Here is a 22,975-nt window from a genome sequence, read left to right on the forward strand (position 1 = left end):
CTCCTAGTCTTGTGAGTTGTCCCTTCATGGGCTCTGCACCCAGATGGTTTGTTTTCAAACCTAAGGGACAAGGGATGGGCTTGTGGCAGATTTATCTTCCCCAGGCTGTGCCTGACACTCCTGGGAAGTGGCTTGTGACTGCCTCATGGTCAGGGAGGAAAGGACACACCTGGGGGGTATGGGGCTCTGTATCTGCTCACTTCAGACCCCCTGGCCTGTCCTCCACCTCCATGCTGCAGGTGGGCCTCCAATACCCCATTCGGAGTTTAATGAATGACCCACTGCCCTGGCCCCATGGTGACCAACTCATCCTAGTTTTAGCCCTGTAGTGCTGCATCCCAGGAGCCTCTCAGTCGCAGCCAGACCAGGATGGTTAGTCACCCTCCATATGGCTGAGGCACAGAGAACGCCTTGTCAGTGCCCAGCCTGACTCACTGGGTCTTTCCTCCTGCCGAGTCAGGCCCACCCCCTTCTCCACCCTGACAGATGGGTGACTGGCCCCCTGGACGTTTCCCTCCAGACCTCCTTCATGTCCCTCTGGGCCTTTGGCATTCTCGCCAGTTCTTGGAGAACCTTCCATCTTTGGAAGCTTCCCATTTCACAGATACAGAACTGAGGCCTAGATGGGGAGGCGGCCAGGGTCACACACGGGCCTGACAACAGGCTGGCCTCCCCTTTTCCTCTGTGTCTTGGAGATACTCCTGTTGGCTTCAGACCTGTGGGTCTGGTGATGGACTCTGGTTCAGGATTGGCTGGGTTTCAGGGTGAGGGGTTGGGACCCAAGGAAGTCCCTGGCAGGACTGTCTGCCTCCAGTGTGCTTGTGAGCTCAGGCTGAAAGACTGAATTGGAATGCCTCTAAGTGGAGAGTGTCCTCCCGCCCTGGTGTGAGTCTGGTGGGAGTTTCTCAGCCCAGGCCCCTGAGAGCTGTATTTCAAAACCTGCTGGTCAGGAGTGGGAAGTTCTGACATTCTCACTTCCGCTCTGGGTGGGGGCCTCAGTTTCCTTGTCTGTACAGACTGGGTGAGTTTTTGGCCCCATCCATCTGTAGCTTCCTAAGGTGGCTGAGGTTCTGTCGTGAACACCCACTGGGTCTCTTGTTTTCATTTGAAAGCAATCTTTGTGGAAGGTAGGGCATGATCCTTCTCTGCATATGTCCTGAGCCCCATTTTGTGCAAAGCCACAGGCCAGAGCCTGGCAGATGACCCCTTCCTTCACTTCCTTGAGAGTTCTGTGCAGTCTTGGGCCTCCCAGCCTTTGTCCATGCTGTGCTCCCTGCCTGGGGTGCCTTTACCTTCCTGCGCTGCCCGCCCAGCCCATCCCTACTCCCCACCCCTCCCCAGGGGCTGTTATAACAGTCTGTTTACTTGTGTACTTGCAGGCTTCCCCACCAGATGAAGAGCTGTAGAAGGACCAGAGCACAGAATCTCAGAGCATCTAGCAAACAAATCAGGATAGAAAAGTAAAAGAAGAAGGTCACGCCCTGGTGAAATTTGCCATCTCGCTCCCCAGAGAGGTTCTTGATTACCGCCGAAAGGGCCCCTGGGACCCTTGAGTGTGCGCTCCAGGAATGACTGCCTCGGAGCTGCAGACTTAGGCAAGGTCCGTTTCTCTTTTCTTCTCTGACCTTCTTCGTGAACAAGAGTTCATAGCATCTTCCTTTGCATCTCTGCCACTCCCTACCTTCCAGGGCAGGGTGCCCTCCACCCTCACTTTCTGTCACCTGTGCAGTAATGCTGTGGCCTTTCTCAGGATGGGCCCCTCACCTATTCCTCCCCAGAACGTGTTCATGTGGTTCTCCGTGTTTGCATGGTTACTGGGATCCAGGGTGACATCAGCTCAGCAGGCCTTATCTCCCACTGCCCACCTCAGCTGGATCAACATTGTCACCAAAGCTGTCACAAACAAGTGGGTGTGGGCCATCACGTGGCCCCGTCTGAGTAACCACATTCTAGCTTCCTTCTTTCATACACGGCCGTTGGGGGTTGGCGGGGTCTGGGACCACGGCAGGGGGTGCCACAGCAGTGCCTGGCAGTGTGGGCCAGGTCCTTACCTCTAAAGCAGAGAAGCCACTTCTCCTGGGCCCACGAGACAGCTGTCCCATGCTCTGCTGAGCTTGGTAAGTGCCAGCTTGCAAAACCGCAGGGATTAGCTCCGGGGTGGGGGGTGGGGGTAGGCAAGCTGACTAGCAGGCCTGCCTCATAGTCTAGCAGAACTGGGGACTGGCCCGAGGCAGGACCTGAGCTACAGGCCCTGCAGGAGGCAAACCAGAGCTCTGGGGCCCAGGACCAAGGGCTGCCTGGAGGTTGTGGCCTTGTTCTGCTATCTCTTCCAGATCCTGCTGTTCTCAACTGCCATCCTACCCTCCCTGTCAGGCCCACCAGCAGCGGCTGGCGTGGGGGCATTCTGAACTAGAAAAGTTGGAGAAATCAGCAGCATTTCCCTAACAGTCGTTCCACGCTTCCTTTCCTGGTGGGAAACTGAGGCCCAGAAAGGTGAAGGGATTTGCTCAGAAGTGAAGCTGGGATGAGGTCCAGGAGATTCCAGGAAGGGGGAGGCGGTGTAGGCTGTGTCTTGAAGCGACATAGGCTGTGGACCCTTAAAAATACTGTTTCTCAGGCTATGTCCTTCACACATAAGATTTAGAACATGACATTTGTAGGTACCAAGTTATTAAATTATTAGAACTAGGATACTATTACTAGCAAAAGAGAAAATAATAATAATTAGAATACTCTTACTGATTTGTATTTGGGGTGCTTTAGGGGCATAAAGGAGAATGGTAGGGGGCTGGTGGCAGAAGCAGTGCCCCCCCTGCACACACACACACACACACACACACACACACACACACAGACAGTGATCAGGGGTGTGGTCGCCTGGAATTCTCTTCCTCCCTCCGGGACCCTCTTGGGTTTTCTCCCTTTCCCGTCCCTGACTTTGAGCACCGCCAGGCCAGGCCTCTTGCGGGGCAGGGGGCTCAGGTGGTGACTCCCCTGGCCCCAGGCCCCAAGGTGGTTCCTCTGGGGCTTGTGGGTCACACCCGAAACGGTAGCTGCCTCCCTCACTGGGCTTGGCCGTCAGCCAGGAGAGACGGAAACCCTGACGGTGAAAGGGGCCGTGCTGCCGGGCTGAGCGTCTCCTGGGAACCTTGGCCTGTCTGAGTAGGGCCTTCAGAGGGGCTCTGGGGTTATTGGCGACCCCCGTGCCCACATTTTACAGATAAGAAAACCAAGGCTTAGAGAGGAAAAGCAGCTGCCCCAGCGGCGCGGCTGGCCAGTGGCCAGCTCAGACGACTGTGGTCCCGGCGGCTCACAGGAGCCTTGTGGGGCCCCACTGCTGAGCCTGGGCCTGAACGGTGCCGGGGGCCCTGGGGCTAGGAGGAGATAGGATGACTGGTGTGTGAGTGTGTGTATGTGTGCTTCTCTGTCTATCCGTCTGCCCAGATATGCTGACAGTTGTCAGTTGTTCACCTGAAACCAGGTGTAGGTCTCACGGACTTCATTTGCCTGGGGTACCTAACCTCCTCTGTACCAGGCCAGTCAACGTGGGACCCAACAGGTAAACGCTGTTTTTTGGTAAGGTGGGTGCAAAACAATTCTAGACATCACTATGGTTTGTGTTCCTGCCAAGGGCCCCAGAACATTAAACAGGCACATCTGTGGATCTAAATTTTCATGGGGGCCAGTGGTAATTAGGAAAATATGTCTGACAAGGTTCCTTGATGGGGGTGGGGCAGGTGACGAGAAACAGTTGGGAAGCGCAAGCTGACAAGCTCAGTACCAGAAGGCTGAAGATGGCAGGTCCTGGGCCAGGGGGTGTTGCTTGCCCCGTGTCATTCACGGCGTCCCCCCCTGCAGGCCTGTCTGTCCCTCCCTGCTTCTGACCCGCAGACAAGGGGGGAGATGCGATGAGATATCGAAGATCTGCAAGGACCGGCCAGGGGACTAAGGCTTAACCACGCAAGAGTGGTGCTGAGGGCACCCTTCGTATTTATTGAGCAAATACATGTTAACAACAATAGAATTCTGTGTGGGGACTTACCAGACAACCATTAACTAACTCTAACCTTAATCCCCGGCATTCTCCAGGCTCCTGGGGCCCGATGTCTTTCATGGTACTGAAACTGTAGCAAGAGCAGTTAGGTCACAGAAACTGTTTTGGTCTTGTTTGTTCTCTTCTTGATCACTTATCAGAAATTATAGAATAAATAATCAAGTCATATATGATTATACATTTGATTTCTATGCTTGATTTATGTATTAATCCCACACAGGCCTCTCAGTGAGGCCCCAGGATGCCAGGCCTACAGGCACTGGGGATCCAGCAGGGACTCCACCCTCCAAAAGCAAGCAGTGCTTGAGCTCCAATGGGTAAATGTCATATGCCTGCTGTATGCCTGCCTGTCTGCTAAGCCCAGGACATGTAGCATGAGCAGCAAGATGTGTGTGGTTCCTGCCCTCTTGGGGTTTATGGGCCAATAGGAATGAATTTGTAGAAAGAAAAAAAACATTTTAAAAGGTTTAAACAATAGGAGTGACTAATCATGCTGGGGCAACCCAGGGCAGCTTCTTGGAGGAGGTGGTAATTGCCTTGGTCCTGGAGAATGGACATAGCCTTGTTCATGGGTGATGAGGGGCTGTGACTGTGAGGTCCACACCGCCCAGGTTCAAGTTCCTGACCCTCTCTTACTGGCCGTGTGATTCTAGGCACCAAGTAGGCCTCAGTTTCCTCATCTCTCTCCTGGGGCTAATTGGAGGAGATTGTGGGGCCAAAGTGAGCTAACAATTCATATATAGCTCTTAGAACCGTGCCTGGCACTTCGTCTACACTCAATACATGTGATGTACAGACCAGAGGAGGCCAAGGCTGTGCATGGTGCCCAGGATTAGAGGGCTCCCTGTCCGGCCCTCTCTGACTGTCAAGGTCAGGGGTGTGTCAGAACTGGCCCAGGGTGGGCATTTTTCAGGGATATGGCCCTCAGCACAGAATGACGATGACAACAGCTGGCCTTTATTGAATGCTTATTACAGGCTAAACACTCAACCTGGACCAGCTCGTTTCAACCCACATCCCCAGGAGGTATAGACACTGGTGCTGTCCTTGTGCCCCGGACAAGGAATCAATGGCTCAGAGTTCAGTTGCCCCCGGCCACACAGCCTGTAAGCCACAGAGCTGGGACAAGGTCTGCTTTGATGCTGGATTTAATTCTGAGTTGGGCCAAGGCCTGTCCTGTCTGCCAGGACTTAGACCTGCCCTGGAATTTGGGGTCCCCTAGGCCTCAGTTTGGACTAACGTACTGATCTGGGGCCTCCTATTTGGCAGCTGCTCAACCCACACCCTGAGACAGTGTCTTTCAGATCCCTAAGATTCCAAGCCCTCCTGGGGTCCAAGATCCTGAATGGGGGTCCCAAGCTTCTTGGAGCCCCATAGGTGTCTTTCCTGAGCAGTCCAGAGTGGCCACACAGGTGCTCTTTGGAGCTGGGGTGCATGCCCCCAGCGGCCTGCAGATCCGCACAGCCTGGGAGGGGCTCGGGGCGGAGGCAACCTGGTTCTAGGGTGCGAGACAGGAAGGAGGCGGTGTCTGACCACTCCAGTAGGCAGGCAGCAGGACAAGTAGGATGTGGCAGCTCTTTGCCCCTCTCTCGGGCCCGAGGGGTCCTGCTGCTGTGGAAAGGGACTGTTGTCCTGCCCTCTGAGGGGAGCGGAGGGGAAAGGGAGGGCCTGGGGAAAGTGACTTCACCACTCTGAGCCCTACTTCCCTAATGTGTGTAATGGGAATCCTAACAGCCGGTGCTGGAGGGAAGATGGTGGGGCCTCCCCCATATGATGAGAGGAGGAGCTAATCCATCCACCGCAGGGCTTCCTAATGCCTATTCTTGCCCTAGTACGATAAATCTATTTTGGCAAACATTGCAGCTGACACCCTACCAGCCACACCAGGCGCTTGCAGTCTGCTCTTCTGCTTGCTACCTGTGTGCGCCTCGCAGCCACCGAACCTCGGGGTGCCAGGTCGCCTTCCTGTCAGTGGCTAATGCCTGCCCAGCAGCAGCCTGGCTCAAGGCTGCTGTACCCATGGTCCCTTTCCTGCAAAGCCCACAGGGTGGCACTAGGCTGGGGTGACCAGCTGCCCCAGCTTGCCTGGGACTGAGGCACCAGGAGAGGGGCAAGGGGGTGAGAGGTTTTTGGTGCCAATACTGGGAACGTCTGGGATGTGCTTGTCACCTTAGACAGGCCCAGGCAGGAAGATAGGCTCTCCCAGCACACCCCATCTTATTTCAACAGACAGGGAGGTCTGTTCTCACACAGGACCCCAACCTTCCCTAACTGCCCCCTTACCAGGAGGTAAGGGGGTCATGGCTGTATCTGTACATTCCCTGAGTTTGAGGTATCCCTTTCCTCTGCTCCTCTGTCCACAGCCCCAAACAGGGCCCCCAAATAAAATACCTCCTGATGGATGCTGGCATCAGGGACCTTCCGTGCAGCATCTCATCTGATTCTCAGGACCATTCTTTGAAGCAACATCACCCAATTTACAGATGGGAAACTGAGGCTCAGGGTGGGTGAAGTGACAGGCTCAGTCACACAGCTGCTAAGAGGCCTCTCTCAGGGCACTGTGGGCACGGACACACAGCAGGGGGCAGCCTGGGGAGAGAGTCCACCGCGGGGAACATGGCTGCGGCCCCCTCCGAAGCATCCTCCAGGCTGCCGGGCCCCCCTCTCCCCCAGTGGGTGGGGCCTTTTGTTTTTGCCCCACCCTGTCTGCTTCCAAGAAGTGGCTGAGGGCACCACCTTCCAGGAACTGAGAACTGCTGGAATGGGCGGTAGGTGCAAGTCTTTTCATAATTATGAAATACGTCTCTGAGCTGGTGGCTTTGTCCTTAAGTCCCCTCCCCCAGGAAAGCAGGGCCATCCCCTGTGTAAAGACGCTTTGCCTCCTGAAGGCAGTTGGGAGGCAAGGAGTGTGTGTGCATGTGCGTGTGTGTGTGTATGACACATTTATTAAGCACCTACAGTGAACCTGGAACGTCTGAATCCATCACCTTGTTGCATTCTCTCAGCGTCCCTAGGTCATAGGAACTATTTGTTACTGCCATTTTCCAGATGAGAAAACTGAGGCCCAGAAAGGCCAAGCTCTGTGTCTAGTTCATACGGCTTGTAAGGGACGGAGCTGGGCTCAGACATCCCTTTGTCTGAACCCATAGTGTGTACTTTCGATCCTGTGCCCTGCAGGCCCTCGGGACCTATGGGGCTGGCCTTTCTGGGTGACGTGGCCTGCAAGGTCCTCCTTATTCTTACTCTGTCCTCCCTCTCCTTCTGGGTTCCCAACCCCAGCCACAAACATAGCAAGCTAAGCTCTCTTCTAAGCCTTTGCTCCTTCTGCCCCCTCAGCTAGGTCAGGTCTCTCCACGAAGCCTTCCTGAATCCTCACTGGGTTTGAATCTGCCACTCTCCAGCTGTGTGTCTTGGGCAGGTCCCTTTACCTCTCTGAGCCTCATCCCTCCTCAGTAAAATGAGGATAATAGTGAGGGCCAGATGTGTCTGGTGCAAGTATCATAAAGTTTAGTTTAAGAAATTATTTTAATATATGATCAGACTGGTAGTTTAGAAACCAGCGTAATTCTAACTAACATCTGAAGGAGTTCAGATTGAGCCTGGAAGCTGAGGGGCCTACGAGTAAGTTATAGTCACTCAAGGAATGATAAGCAACTGCTCTCTGCTCTGAATTATGTGAAGTACAAGGGAAGGTACTGGAAATTATCCAGGCTCTGCCCCAGACACTGTGATTGGGATTGCATACTGATAAAGGGTTTTATGTCCAGGGAACCCAGGAATACATAACTCCTGCCCCAGAACATAGCTGTCATTCACCAGAGGATTCTTAATGGCAAGATTCTGTAGCCCACAAACACCAGCCAGTGCCAGGGGTAGTGTAAGGGGAGAGAAAACAGGAAGCCCAAGTGCCAAGAAGACCAATGAGATGGTCAAAAGTAGAGGCACCCCCCTTTCTGGCCACCAGATCGGGAGGCTGCAGGGTGAGTCCAGAGAGGATGGCAGCTTTGCCCAGAGGCAAATGAGATGACTGTCAGCTCCCTGAGGGCAGGACTGGTCTGAAAAGATGTGAGTTTTCTCCTGGCCCCAGATAGTGCAGTTGATGGCTCCAGGCCCTTGAAGACTTACGGGATAGGTTTCCTGGAAGAACCAAAGTAGCTGTCCTTTGCTGGAGCTTGTGATAGGAGCAAAGTGTTGAGGGCTCTGCAGGCTTCACCTATCCCATCCTCAATAATCTACACAGAAAGTACTGTCATCCCAATTATGTAAGCGAGCCCACAGCCAAAGGGAGCAGAAAGCTGAGACATGGAGAAAGGATGAGAACAACTGAGAATCTGGGGGACATGTCAGGGCTGTGTATGGAGGGAGCCAAGATAGGAGTGTAGAAGAGTGTCAGGATCAGACTCCAAGATGCCTCAGAAGTGTGAACAAGCAGCATTGTCCTGCAGACCTGTGGTCTCCACGTTCTTTAGCTTATGGACTCTGTCACTAGGCAATATGTATGTACTGATCTAGATGAACTGTGTGTAGGTACTGCTCCACTCATGATATAAATATATGCAAAACTAGAAATTTAAAAAGGTGACATACAAGTTACTATAACCAGAAACTAGTATTTCCTTCTATACCCCAGTGGATTGTCTTGCCCACAATTACAAAGTTTTAATCAAAAAGGATAGGGAGGCAAATAAAATTTCTATGCACTGAATAGAGGGGTTTGAAAGGCCCCCTGGGTAGATTTATTAGTGTTGATAAATAAAAATAGCTGCTATTTGCTGAGGGTCTACTGTATGTACACCAGGCACAGCTGGGTCGTGAGGATGCCTAAACCTAAGTTCCTGTCCCAGACCAAACATACTCTCAGCTGTGACTGTCTAAGATTGCAGCTGTGGGTGCTTGGAAGGCCCTGGGGTGAAGCTGTCCTGATGTCCCCCCGTCTGTTTCCCTCCAGGTGCCATGCCTCTGCAACTCCTGCTGCTGACCCTGCTGGGCCCTGGGAGCAGCCTCCAGCTGTGGAGGGCCCCAGAGGATGGAGCCAAAGAGACCCCAGGTCTCCTGCTTGCCCGGAGCTGGGTCAAGGTGGACAGGGACTTATACTCTGATATGAATGAAGACTATTTCACAGAAGGCACGGACCTTCCAGAAATATTTCAAAGTAGCCCTGCGTCTGTGACCCTGAGCCACAAGCTTCTGGCTGTGCTGGGAACCTTGGGGCAGAGGGGTTCTGCAGGGCCTGGAACTCCTGAGCTAGCCACTCTGGCCACAGGGAACCCCACTGACATAGATGCAGGGAGGACAGCTATAGAAAATCTGAGCGCACAGCTGGCCACAAGGGGGATTCCTTCCACACGAGGCCCTCTAACCAAAGAGCAGGTTATTGTAGCATCTCCCGTGATGGATACTCCATCAACAGACAGGGCTCCATCCACAGAACTGGCCACCATGGAGGCCCTGTCCATAGGATCAACAGACAGAGAGGCCCTGTCTGTGGAACCAGCAACCACAGAGGTCACCACACAACCCACAGCCTCAGAGGCCCTGCCCATGGGGTCCACTGTCATGGGGACCCTGTCCGTGGGACCAGCAGCCACAGAGGCACTGACCACACAATCCACAGCCTCAGAGGCCCTGCCCATGGAATCCACTGTCGTGGGAGCCCTGTCCGTGGGACCAGCAGCCACAGAGGCACTGACTACACAACCTGCAGCCACAGAGGCCCTGCCCATGGAATCCACTGTCGTGGGAGCCCTGTCCACAGAACCCACAGCTACGGAGGCCCTGTCCAAAGAACCAACTGCCACAACAGCCCCTTCCATGGAGCGCACTGCCACAGAGGCACTGTCCACAGGACCTCCTACTACAAGGGGCCTGACCACACCCCTTCTCATGCCTTCTGGTACTCACCACACCACCACTGTGAGAGCTGGAAGTTCATCTAATATCTTCATCAACCAGCGGAAAAATCACCAGGACCTTTTCCCCTGGAGCTCTGCGGTCCCTAGCCCCACGGAGGACCTGGACCGCATCCCTGTGAGGCAGTGCCTGCTGGCCATCCTCATCCTGGCCCTCGTGGCCACCATCTTCCTTGTGTGCACCGTGGTGCTGGCTGTCCGCCTGTCCCGCAAGAACCACATGTACCCCGTGCGCAGTTACTCCCCCACCGAGATGGTCTGTATCTCGTCCCTGCTGCCTGAGGGGGGCGAGGGGCCCGCTGCCGTGGCCAATGGGGACGTTCCCAAAGCCAGGGGCCAGGGCCTAAAGGCGGGGCCTGGGCAGTGCCACGAGGGGGACGACCTCGCCTTGCAGAGCTTCCTCCCTTAGCTCCCACTGCCCGGCCGCCTACAGGACCCCGGCCTCCGCACTCCTGCGGGCCCGCCGGGCCGCCGCTGAGCACCCGGGCTCTGTTCCACAGGTATGGGCTTCCTTGCAGCCCCTAGGGATGGGATCTTCAGTGCAGGACCCCTGGCCACCCCATCCAGAACCGAGGGCAGTAAGGTCCTGTGGTCAAAGTGGGACTCGCAAGCCGAGCGGCCTGTCTTCCTCCTGCCTCTAGTGGAGGCCAGAGAGATCCCTGCCGCTGCCGCGTCCCCCATCCATCGGCGTTTCCTCCTGCCTCCCCTGTGCTCCTCCCTCTCCTGGCTGCCAGAGCCCCACCCCACACACCCAGGGGCCACTCAGAGCCTCTGCCCCCACAGTCCTTTTCTTCCAGTCGCTGTGGTTACTGCCCAGGAAGGGAGGCCTGAGCCATCTCCTGCCACTACCGCCCCTCCAGTGTGGGGCAGCTTGGGTCTCGGGCATCTCCCTGGGGAACCCAGGGTGCAGTCTCCGCCTGAGGGCTGGGGCCGGCATGGAGCGCCGGGACTGTGTTTGGGACCGTGTGGCCCAGCGAGTGTCCTTCCAGTGGCAGAGTAACCCCGTCCTGCGACCCAGCCTTCCTCTGTGCCCATATTCAGGGCAGTACGTGCAAGCAATAAATCCCCGAGGAACAGTGATGGCTGAATGTCTCAGGGCATCCAGGCGTCTCCTTCAGGCTGGAGTGGGTCGTTTGGTGCTCGCCTCCTCAGGGCGCCCCTCGCCCGGGCCATGAGGCTGGCCTCAGGGTGGTCTCTCGGACCGTGGACACATGTGACTACCTCCTTGGGTGGCCAGGGGAGGTTTCAGAGGGGGTATGGGGCTGCCCCTGAAGACAGCCTTATTCAACTCCCCCCATGACCCCATTCTGGCCTACAGAATAGTTCCCCCTGAATCTCAGACCAATACTCTCTCTAAACATTAGTGCCATCCTCCCCAGAAGCCCGCCCTGACCTTTCCATTCCACATGGGGCCCATCTCCCGTTTAACACCCAGTGCCCACTCCTCCCACAGGGCTAGAACGGCTGCAGCCTACTAGACTTGAAAGAACTCACAGGAGAACTGACTAGCTGTCCTTTAAAGTTTGGGACCAGCCAGCCTACTCTTAAATGACAAGAGCATAAGTATTTGAGGCCATGTGGTCTTTGTTGTAACTGTCGTCATAGCCAAATGCAGCAATTGACAACATGTCATAAATGAATGGGTTTGGCTGAGTTCTAATAAAACTTTATTTACAAACAGGTGGCAGGCGGGATTAGACTGTACATGTGCTGACCCCTGATTCAAGTGTGACCAGATGCCTTGGTTTGGCTGGGGCTTTCCTGATTTTAGCACTGAAAATACCCTATTATGGGAAACTCATTAGCCCAGCGAATCAGAGAAGTCAGCTGCCCCATTTAAGCAACACTTACCATGTGTGTGCATTACCACATTTGAAACCTATATTGACCCTGAGGGTCAGGTCAGAAAGCTGAGGCTTTGAGAATGGTCCACCCACAGTGACTGAGCCCAAACTCAAAGTCTTTTGCCTTCTATTGCCTTTAGTCACTTTAGGAAGGAAATTCCTGCTTGATAAGCTCACTGTTCTACCTTCTAAGAGAGGAATACAACTCATTTCAGAGAGACGGGTTTTCTAGTAAATGCATCCAGTGGCTGCTCTGGGAGTGAAGGAACCCTCCACTTCAGGGTATGTCCTGCAGAGAGAGAGCTCAAAGGGACGGCTGAGTCCAGAGGTATTGGCTGCAGCTCCGGAGACAGGAGAGGAAGGGAAAAGGGCAGGAGGGGACATGGCAGGCCACAGAGCCGTGGGGACAGAGTCATGAGAGGTGGAGGATGTCTGCCCCTCCCCTGAACCCTCTAGAGCAAATGTGAAACACAAAGAAAGTGTGTTGGTGGCGGTGCTGGAGGGAGAGCTGACCTGGAGAACGTGGGCTTTTGTGTTAAGAGAAACATAAGCTCACGTTCCCTTGGGAGTGATCAGAAAAATCAGCTGGGGGTCTCCCCATCACAGAGTTGGGGACCCAGAGGCTGAAGGACCTGGCGGTGGCATCTGAGCAGTATCCCCAGGGTCCTGTCATCCGGTCCTCCTGGGCAGGGAGCAGGTGTCCGCGTTCCCCTGAGGGTTTCTGGAGCGCCTCTGCTCAAGGACTCTGGGCAACCAAGCTCCTCTTTGGTGTAGATTCCAAGTCACCGTCAGCGTCAAGGTGGGTTCTGGAAGCAGCCACGAGGGGGCGCCCGCCACCAGCTCTCGCTGCCATTGAAAGCCAGACGCTCCCCTCTATCCAGTTTGAAGATGGAGAAAGAGGTCTTGTTTAGCCAAGAACCAGCTGCAAACCCAGTGGGGTGCTGGGTACATGTTTACCTACTGTCTCTTTGAGTGGATCTGTACCTGAGCCGTGATTCGTGATGCTTGCCAGTTTCCCTGGTGTAAATACGTCTATGGCCGATTTTTTTTTTTATTAAGGTATTATTGATATACACTCTTATGAAGGTTTCACATGAAAAAACAATGTGGTTGCTACATTTACCCATATTATCAAGTCCCCACCCATACCCCAATGCAGGCACTGTCCATCAGTGTAGTAAGGTGACCTATGGCCAATTTTGAACAACCAGCCGTTTGCTAGTAGATACAACAAATGTAAATAATCTCAGGAGCACAGATAACAGTAGAATGTAGTAAAATAATTAGGAAGTGATGAATTTTGAGTATTGAAGACCTTGGTTTTTAATATACTATGATTGAACTCACTAAACAACCAGCTTACAAAATTCTGAAAATTTGACAATTGCCTCTCAAGGACTGCTCTAGGCTGGCTCCAACATATCCATGCCTTTTCCCTTTCCCTTGAGCATCACCACCTGAATCACCCCATTCATCCATTCAGGAAATATATCCTGAGCTCAAACATCTGCAGTCACACCATGAATCCCCTCAAACAGCCCAGGAAAGAGGAACTAGTATTCAAGCCATTTTACAGAAGAGGAAACTGAGGACCAGGGAGGTGAAGTCACCTGTTCTAGGTCAGGCATAAGCACTGGGATTGGAATCCAGGCTTGAATCAGAGAGCCATGCTTTTACCACTATGTCACACTGTCCTTAAGATCACAGCAGGGCTCTGGGGCAATGCCATGCCCCAGACTCTCACCCCTACTGACCAGTCCTGGCATCTGGCAGTCCCCATTGTCACCCTTTGCAGTTCTTAGTTGCTGAGGCAAGGCATTGGTACTCGGAGGGGGACAGAGTTGAACCCATCTCCCCACTTGGAGAGAGCAGGACGCATCAAAGCTGGAGCCTAGGACAAAGGGAGATGGCTAGAGGCAAGGAGCTAGCATTTATTGGGCACTTACTGCAGGCCAAGCTCCATGCCAAACACTTTATCTGCAGGATCTCATTTACAGCTTACAACAATCCCTGAATCAAGTACAGTTATGATCCCACTTTACTGCTGGGGAAACAGAGGCTCAGAAAGCTGGTTCACTTGCTCCAGAGGTTGCACTGCTAAGAACCCCGACTCTGCTGACGTCAGCTCTGGGGCAGGGAAGGAAGGAGGATAGACAGGAAATCAGGAAACAGGGTTGGGGGTGGCATGCTGAGTTTACTCTAGGTCCCTAATGTCTTATGAGCTGGGGCTGCCAGCCCTGTGGGTGGTTCATCCAGTAGCTGATCTGGGAAGAGGTCCCCCAAATCTCCCTCCATATCTCACCCCCATCTGCCACACAGGCAGTCCACATCACTTTAATTTTATGGCATGTCCACTCTGTGCCAGGTCCTGGGATGCCACATGGGCAGGACAGGCCTGGCGATGTCCTTTGGGGCTCACAGTCTAGAGGGAGAGAGAGACTCATGGAATGATCACCCAGAAAAACGTCAGATGGTGGCTGGGCCCACAGCCCCAAAGGAGAGGGGCTGCGGCTGTGAGCGCCAGAGCTTGGGGTGGGGTGGGGAGGAGGAGTCAGGAAATGTTTGACCCCGGAAGGAGGCAGACTTGTCCTGGGAGGTGGGTATAGGGAGAAGAACGTTCCAGGCATTGAGAACAGTGTGGAGAGCAGAGGACAGCACTGGGAGGGGGACAAGGCTGGTGGCTGGAGGCAGCCAGAGGAGCTGCAGGAAGAGGGAGGGCTGGGTGGTGATGAGGCATCCTGGGCCAGAGTGGGGCTACCAGGAGGCGAGGAGGCGTGGAGGAAGGATAGGAGTGGGTGATGGATTGGAGCAGAGATGAAGAGGAGAAAGACACCGAAATCTCAGGTTCCTTGTTTGGGCGGCTGTCTTGATGCGGTGCCATCAGTAGAAGGATGGGTTGGGCGTTAGCCAGGCATCTCCAGGACCTGTTGATTTCCAGGTGGAAGTGTCAGGAAAGCTGGAAAAGACGCTCCACATCATTCGCCACCAGGAAAACGCAAATGCAAATGGAACAGAGGGCTGGGCGTCTGCCTGGAGGATGCCCGAGCAGGTTGTAGCTGCTGGGCGCCCCCACCTGTGTCCTGTAGAGAGACCCAATCCTCCTTACCTTCGGTGGCTGCTCCCCTTCTCAGACACCATCAATGACTCCCTGGTGCCCAAGTTGCAAAGGAGTTCCCAGCCTCATTACATGCTGCCCACTAACCCAAACGTTTCGCTCTCCAGACAGACCAACCCCCTCGCTCCTCCTCACACGTGCTTCCTGCCTGGGGTTGCTGTCACCCCCTCCCACCCACAGCCTCCTCGTTCTCCAGACCCCCAGACCGTCTTGAGCTTTGGACCGATCCAGCCACACCTTGGGCCTCCTCCTTTGCTCGCCCCTCCTGTCGTCCCTCTGCCCCCAGCCCTGGGCACAGAGACCAGCCTGGCTGACCAGCAGAGAACTCCAGGTTACGCCTCCTCCACCAGGGGCCCCAACTGCTCCATCTGTGAAATGGGTGTTCATGTGTCTGCTCATGCCACTAAGTGGCCGCCACTCACACATCGGGACCTCCCACCCTCCCACTTCGGTGAGAGCCACATGAGGCAGGGCTTGTGGACTTTCCATTCCCCAGAGGACTCAGGAAGGAGATCACCCTGATGCCTGGTCCTGCCTCTGCTGTGCCTCTCTCAGCCTCCCAGTTGCCATCCTTAATACGGGGGGCATGGTCACAGCACCCAGGGCACTGTGAGCAATAAGAATGCTGTCAACCATGGACCAATAGCCATGGAAGTGTAGGGGCAGCTCACTCTTGTGTGCTAATTGTGCATTCACTCTGTGCTGAACTCGTTGCTTGTATTTTCTCATTTGATCCTCACCCTGTGAGGTAGGCTCTACTTAAAACCCATTTTACAGATGAGCAAACCGAGGCTCAGAGAGGGCCAGCTGCTTGCCTGACCCCACAGCTTGAAGAATCACAGATCTCAGATGAGACGCCAAAGACTTTCTAGGGGCACTGGCTGCCAAAGGCTGGTTTCTTGAGGAGGGGCTGGGAACTCCCCAAATCTCCGTGGCTCCAAGCCGCCCCCTGGGCCTGACCTCGGTCGGCTGCAGAGCACAGTCCTCCCAGGAGGCTGTTCTGCCCAGGCCGTCCCCCTCTGAGGGGTGGGAGGTGCTGGGAGGCAGTCTCTGGGCTCTCCCCACACACTGTGCTGCACAGTGCCACGGACCAGGGACGAGTGGTGCCAGAGGGACACGGGGGCAGAGGCATCACCTCACTCCACCGCCCTGGACACAGCTCTGTGAGGCCTCAGGCATGCCACCACCCTCTTTTCCCTTCTGTAAAATGGGCATATCTATTAGCTCCCCACTGGAGGAACAGTTCCGAGGGGCCGGAGGCAGATCTGGAGGGAAGGGACTGAGATGGAGTGGCTGGTGGGGAGGGCACCCAGGAGGCAGCATGAGACGGTGGCTTGGGAGAGAGAAGGCCTGGAGGTGGGCCTGTGGGAACATCCGCCTGGGGGTGGGACCTGAGGCCGTGGGTGGGGATGGGATTCCCCAGAACATGTGAGCCATTTCCAATATGGTGCCCCTTTGTCACAGGCCAGAGATACTGTCCGTCTCCACATGGTGGGGCATTTTCTCGTCCACTGGGAGAAATGATGACACACAGCTGCTGTGTGACCCACTCTTTCCAGTGCATTTCACTGTGTGTAGCTCAGCTGCACCTGGAGACAGTGAACAAAGGACCAGACCGCAGGGTGAGAGGTTGTGTGAATTCAGGGCCCATGACTGGCCTCGAGGATGGCAGTCCCCCTGTCACTCGGCCTACCAGAGGGCGGAGTCGGGCAGAGCCCTGGCTGCCGGGCTCCTAGGGGCGCAGTCCCCTGGCCTCCTGCTGCTCATCTCTCACTCCCCACGCAGCCCCCGGGCACGAGGTGGGGCTTGCCTGCGGGTGGGACTTGCGCCTCAGCCTCTAGTGTGGTCCTGGCCCAGCGCAGGTGACTGGGGAATGTTTAGGGTGTATCCCAACAACTGGGCACAGGTAGAGAAAAATAAGGCCACCACCTCAGAATGTTACTCAGCAATGGAAAATGATGTTTTTGAAGGGTAACATGGAAAAATGCACAAGAGGTAATGTTAAGTGAACTCAGCCTCAGTTTCCTCTGCTGTGAAATGGGATAATAATAGCATCACATCCTCGGGGCGTTGGCAGGATTAATGAGGCAAGGTGTGGAAAGCGCTCTGCCCAGTGCCTGGCACAGGGCACATGCTCAGTGAGCAGATGCTGCTGAGAGGATTGAGTGTAGAAAGACGACTGGGTGGAGGTGCACCGCGTGATGGAGAGAGGTTGGCCCTGAGTGTGGGCTTATCGGTGAGTGTTATTTGCTTCTTTTTGACTTTTCTGTGTTTTCCTGGTACTTGTCCATGGAAAGAACAAAACTGTAAGTGTTAGGAAATCTGGGGGCTCCAGGGCTCCCCTACAGGTGAGTAAAACCACCACCCAATAGCTCTGGAAGCCCACACAGGAGGCCTCTGCGCAGTCCTCACCTGGGGGCGATTTGTCCCCCGGGGGATGCTTGGCAACATCTGAAGATGCTTTTGGTTGTCACCGCTTGCCCGGGAAGGAGGCGCTGCTGACACCTAGAAGGTGGCCAGCGTGCTGCTAAACACCCTGTGTGTACAGGACCTGGTCCAAAATGCCAGTAGTGCAGAGTCGGAGACACCCTGCTCTTCCCTCAGGGGTGGGAGACCACCGAGCTCCCGTCCTCCAAGGCTTTTGGAAACCCAGAGGGGCTTCTGTGTGGCCGTGAACTTCGTTGTTGAGCATCCTCTTGGCGGCTGCAAGGCTGTAGCCACAGCCGTCCCAGCTCCTGCCACCTGGGGCCCCTCAGAGCTGATGCCCGCATGCCCAAGGCTGCAGAATGAGGGCACTGTCGCTGAGCCCAGCAGTAGGAAGACCTCTGTGCTGATTTCCCCAAGGAAGGAGGAGGAGGAGCAGCCCCCACACCACGGTGGTGCAGATACTGTCCCCTCATGGGGCTCAGGAACCTGCCGGGGGCGGGTGAACCGTGCTCTCCCCCAGCCTCGCCCCTGGTTCTGGGCTGTGCCCCGCTCCCTTGGGGTCGTTCTTTCCGGAGGCCCCTGTTGTCTGGTTTCTGGGCTCCCCCGAATGGGACAGGCTTCAGGTGATTTCCTCCTGAATTTCAGCAGCCCCTCAGCAAACTACTCGGTACAATTTAATACACAGGACGAAGGCTCCCCTAATCCCACCGGCTGAAACTTCTGGACCCCAACTCCTGCCCTGCTCAGACCCCATGCCCCTTACTGATGGCAGGCTGGCTGGCTGGGCGGAGGAATGCGGCTGTCCCTGGCACTCTCGCCCCTCTTTGGCCCTGCAAGCCTGCTTGCTCTTTCTTCTTTCGTGCTCCTGCCTTAGGACCTTTGCACTCACTGTCTCCTCTCCCTGGTCTTCTCTTCCCAGGTATCTGCACGGCTGACATCTTCTTCAGTTCTCAGCTTGACTATCACCCGCTCAGAACGTCCCTCTCTGCAGCCCTGCCTGGGGCTCTTCTTCACCACAACCTTCTTTGTCCCTTTGAGGCACTGACGACTGTCTGAGTGATATATTGGGTTTGGCTGTGCAAGGGTGGGGGTTTCTCCCCCTCACGTTCACACTCCGTCTGTCATTGCACAGTGCCCGGTACACAGTAGGGGGTCAGAAGACCTTTACTGACTGAGCGAAGGAGGCTTTGCAAGGGCGCGAGGATGGAGGCAAAGCACAGGACCGACAGCAATCTGAGCGCCGGAGCTGGAGATCGGTGGGGCCTTGGGGGTAAGGCTGGGGTCGGATGCACCTGGTTCGAATCCCCCACTCCACTGCTTACTAGTTGCCTGATGTTTCTAACCTCTGGGAGCCTCGGCTTCCACACCTGTGAAATGGGAAGAAGAGTTCTTACTGCTCGTAGGCCTGTGGGAGGTGGAAGGAGCAGGGACATGGCTGGCACCCTGTAGGTGCCCAGTTGGTGTCCATCCAGAGAGATGCTGCTCCGGCTAGGGGCAGGCACAGACCGTCTGAGGGACACCCCAGAGTCCGCTGCGTCTCCCCAGGCCTTGAGGCCCCACCCCTGCGGTTTGGGGAGCAAGCCCCCGCCCTGCTGAGTTCTCTGTCTTTCGGCCTAAAATTAGATCACAAATTCCTTCGCTGCCTGGCTGGTGCTTCCAACGGACAATCCAAACCAGATGTTTCCAGCTGTGGAGGCCCATCCCCCCTGGCCAGCGTCTGCGTGTGTCCTGGCTCGGGGAGGTCCAGACGCAGCCGCTCAGTTCGCTTCGTGCACTCAGGAGGCCTGGCTGCGTGGCGGGTGTAGGGGGAGGCGAGGCCCAGGCCTGCACACTCCCTCCTCTGAGGACTGGCCTGCCGGCGGCAGGGAGCTGGGATAACCGATTGCTCTGCCCCTTTCCATCCACCAGCCTTATGGAGCACCTGATGTATGCCAGGCCTCTGTGTTCACTGCTGCCCAGATGGTGGGATAAAGATCCTCTGTCCCAGGTGCCACATGCATTGCTGCTATTCTGAGCATTTTTATTTAGTGACAGGAGTCAAGACTCATTGCATTCTCACAATAAGCCAGGGAAGTGGGTGGTTTTATTACCCCCATTTTACAGACGATGAAGCTGAGGCTCGGAATGGTTGAGTAACTTTGTCCAAAGTCACCCAGCCCCAAAGCAGTAGAATCCAGAAGTCCCTGAAGGGCGGGTGGTCTTGGCTCATCCTAGGGGGGTGTCACCTCCTTGCTGTCACCCCTGCCTATCCCTCTCCCACATGGTGGCTGGAGCTGGTTGTCCTGGAAGATCCTCTCTGTGGTTTGGTCCCTGGGCTTATGTGCAGAAGGCTGACTCACACAGCTGCCGGGACAAAGTGGTTCGTGAGGAGGCCCCTGGAGCCAGGTTTTTGGTCCCAGCCGAGTCAGAAGCCTTGATGGGGTTGGAAAGAGAGGAGGGAAGGGCGGAGGATCCATACAGCCTTCATGGGGGCCTTATGCGGAGAGCTTTTCCTGCCCCAGGGGTGGGATCCAGAGCCATCTCTTGGGAGAAAGGGTATATGTGCGAATGTGGGGGGGAGTAAAAAGGAGAGTGGCCTAATGCAAGGGGAGGAGAAGCGACAGGAAGCGTTTTGCACACACAGGGGACTGTGGTTGACCTCCTTCACTTGCAGGAAAAGCCAAATCCCCCAAATGCCTTGCATGATCTGGACCTAGTGCTCTCTGACCTCACTTCCTCCCACTCTCTCCCTCGCTTGCTCTGTTCCAGCCACACCAGACACTTCTCCACTCCTTGAAAATGCCAGTCACTCCCAACCTCAGGACCTTTTCACTTGCTCTTCCCCTGCCTGGATCAGGGGGAGATAAAGATCAGTGGGATATGCTGATCACCTCTGATCGCCTCCCTGACTCACCTGCTCACATCATTCAGGCCTGTGCCTGAACGTCACCCTCTCTGCTCTGTTCTTCACCATAATCCCCTTAACACCATCGGCCCTATGGGATATACATTACTAAGTTATCTTTTGAATTATCCTCTCTGCCCCACCAGAATGAAAGCTCCATAAGGATGGGGATTTTTATCTGGGATGGTTTCTGCTGTAACCTGGTGCTTGGGAAGTGTCTGGCACATAGTATGTGCTCAGTAAGTATTTGGGGGCAGGGAAAAAAGGGAAGGGAAGAAAAGAAAGAAGAAAGGAAAGGAGCAAGGAAGATGAGACAGAAGGTCTTAGTGTAAAGTGCAGGGCAGATAGGAGAAATGTGGGGTGACATATTGAAGGTTTGGATGACTTAGGACTCCTGAAGTTCAGCTTCAAGCCTCCTCCCCCACCTCTCACTCTTGGCCAGCCCCCTGTGCTCAAAGACGGGGAGCAGGACAGGGGCCCCTATTTCCAAAAGTGCTGCAAAGGAACTTCAGAAGCACCATCTCAATTCCTTCTCATGATGGGGGATGGAGTGTGGGGCAGGGGGCATTAGGGGCTACTGGGGAGCGACCTGCCCGAAGGCACACAGAAGGCCAGGTCTGCAGTGTGGCAGCGCACACTTACATTCCTGCTCCACAAGACGGCTTCCCTTCTGTGTGGGGCTAATGAGGCTGCTCCTTGCACGGGGCCCTGAGGAACGTCAGTGTTTACAAGGCAATGTGCAGCTGGCCAGCCCACCACAGCCACAGGAAACCAGAGACCCCACCAACGCCAGCAACTGTCCCCCGCCTCAAAAGAGAGAGATGTAGGGGTTTTGTTTTGTTTTTAAGACTGAGTCATAACCTGCATAAAACTCACAAATCTGAAGCATGCAACTTGATATTTCCATGTGCTTGCATTCATGTGACCATCACCCAGGTCTGGACGGTGCTGATTTCCAGGCCCAGAAGGTTCCCTTGTGCTTCCTTCCAGTCAATTACCCAAGTGTGACTGTTCTTCTGACCTCTGTCCCATAGCTGAGTTTTGTCTTTGTTCTAGAACTTCATGTAAATGGAATAGCTCAGTGGGTGTTCTTTGGGGTCCAGTGTAGCTGTGGGATTCATCCAAGTTGTCACGCGTCTGGCTCTCGTCTCCCCCCTTCGTGGCCAAGCAGTGTCCCCTGCGTGAACACACTGCAGTCTGTCTATCCATTCTTCTGTTGCTGGACATTTGGGTTGTTTCCAGTTTGGTGGGGTTTTTTTTTGTTTTTTGTTTTTTGCTATCATAGATAAAGCAACAATGGACATTTTTGTCTTTGTGTGGATGTGTGTTTTTCTTTTCTTGGTTAGCTCCTTAAGAAAGAAATTGTTGGGTCATCTGAGAAGTGGATGGTTCACTTTATAAAAACTGCCAGCTTATTTCTCTCCCCCATTGGTAGTGGGTGGTGTCTGGTTGTTTGCTGGTGGTGGGCAAACAAGTGGGAAGTTTATTTAGAATCACAGAACAGCAGAGCTTGGAGGGGCCTCTGCTGAGCCTTCCCAGGGCAGAGCCACTTCCAGGCTCTAACTACCCACTGGGGAGGATGGATCAGCACCCAGTCTTATTTCCCTGGAAAAGGCCCCCTGCCGAGCCCTTTCCCACTTCAGGACCTTTGTACTTGCTGTTCCTTTGGCCAGGAGACTCTTCCTCCTGTTCCTGAGTTCCTGGTTCCTCTCATTCCACAGGTGTCAGTTTGGACACATCTTCAGAGAGGCCATCCCTGATCACAGTTGCCAAAATAGCTGCCCAGGCACCTGCCCTCACCTCCTTCCAAGCTACTCCCTCTCCCCTCATCCTTTTTATCTCCTTGATAGCATTTCACTGTATTGGGTTATCTTCCCAATTTGCCAGTTGACTTGTTTCTCACCTATCTCACCTGCTACAAGCCGCCCGAGGCAGGTTCCTGGTCTGTCTGAATTTCCATGCAGGAGCTGGTGCAGAGCAAAATAATGTCAGTGCATCCCCTCCCTGGGCCTCAGTCTCCCCATGTATAACATGGGCATGTTGGACTAGAGTCATTCAGCCAGTGCATCGACATTTACTGAGCACCTAATATGTTCCAGGCACTGGTGCTGGGGACACAGTGACAGAAAAGGCCCTGATTCTCGACCAGAGAAGCTAACATTCTAGAAACACATACATAGGCCATTACAGCCCAGTGTGCTCAGCACTCTGAGCAGGGAGCTGGGGGGTGGAGGAGCATAGAAGCAGCTAATCTCCCTCACCAGGGGCTGGGGTTCAGGGAGGGCTTCCTGGAGTGGGTGGCGACTGAGCTACAGGATGTGCATGGGGGTGGTCAGGCAAGGGGGAGCATGGAGGACAGTGCTTCAGGTGGTGGGGACAGCCTGAGCAGAGGTGTGGCGGCATGTCTCATCCACAGTCCTCTCCATGTTCGGTGCTATTCCTGCGCCCATGGAGGTGCATGGTAAGTCGCTGGGGAATAAGTGAACACCTGTCATTTGCAGATGGGGAAACCGAGGCACAGAGAGATTTCACAGTACACCTAGTGCTCTGGCCTGCCCGGATGAGGCCCAGTCTGCCTCCTTGGAGCACCCGAGGGGAGGCCATTCCATGGGAATCCCTCTGAAGGCCAGGCCAGTACTGTGATGGGGCCACAGCCCTGCCACATGATAGGCTTGGGGATATTTTTGCCCAGGGGGCAGGCCCCAGTGGCTACAGAGGCTGTGTAATTAGAAGTGGCTCTGA

At 54.9% G+C, this 22,975-nt stretch overlaps 1 protein-coding gene across 1 annotated transcript; it reads left to right on the forward strand.

The window, feature by feature from the left end:
- The first annotated feature begins 1,958 nt into the window (after positions 1–1,958).
- Positions 1,959–11,643, forward strand: SELPLG (selectin P ligand). Its single transcript, XM_036903981.2, has 2 exons — positions 1,959–2,117; positions 9,003–11,643. The coding sequence occupies exon 2, from the start codon at positions 9,008–9,010 to the stop codon at positions 10,370–10,372; it is 1,365 nt and encodes a 454-aa protein (XP_036759876.2). The 5' UTR covers positions 1,959–2,117; positions 9,003–9,007; the 3' UTR covers positions 10,373–11,643.
- Positions 11,644–22,975: the final 11,332 nt, after the last annotated feature.

Source organism: Manis pentadactyla, chromosome 14 (assembly GCF_030020395.1).
Source record: "Manis pentadactyla isolate mManPen7 chromosome 14, mManPen7.hap1, whole genome shotgun sequence".
NCBI classification, from domain to species: domain Eukaryota; kingdom Metazoa; phylum Chordata; class Mammalia; order Pholidota; family Manidae; genus Manis; species Manis pentadactyla.

Bases quoted from the DNA above. Each gene is read 5' to 3' on its own strand.
- SELPLG (XM_036903981.2), top strand. From the start codon at position 9,008: ATGCCTCTGCAACTCCTGCTGCTGACCCTGCTGGGCCCTGGGAGCAGC.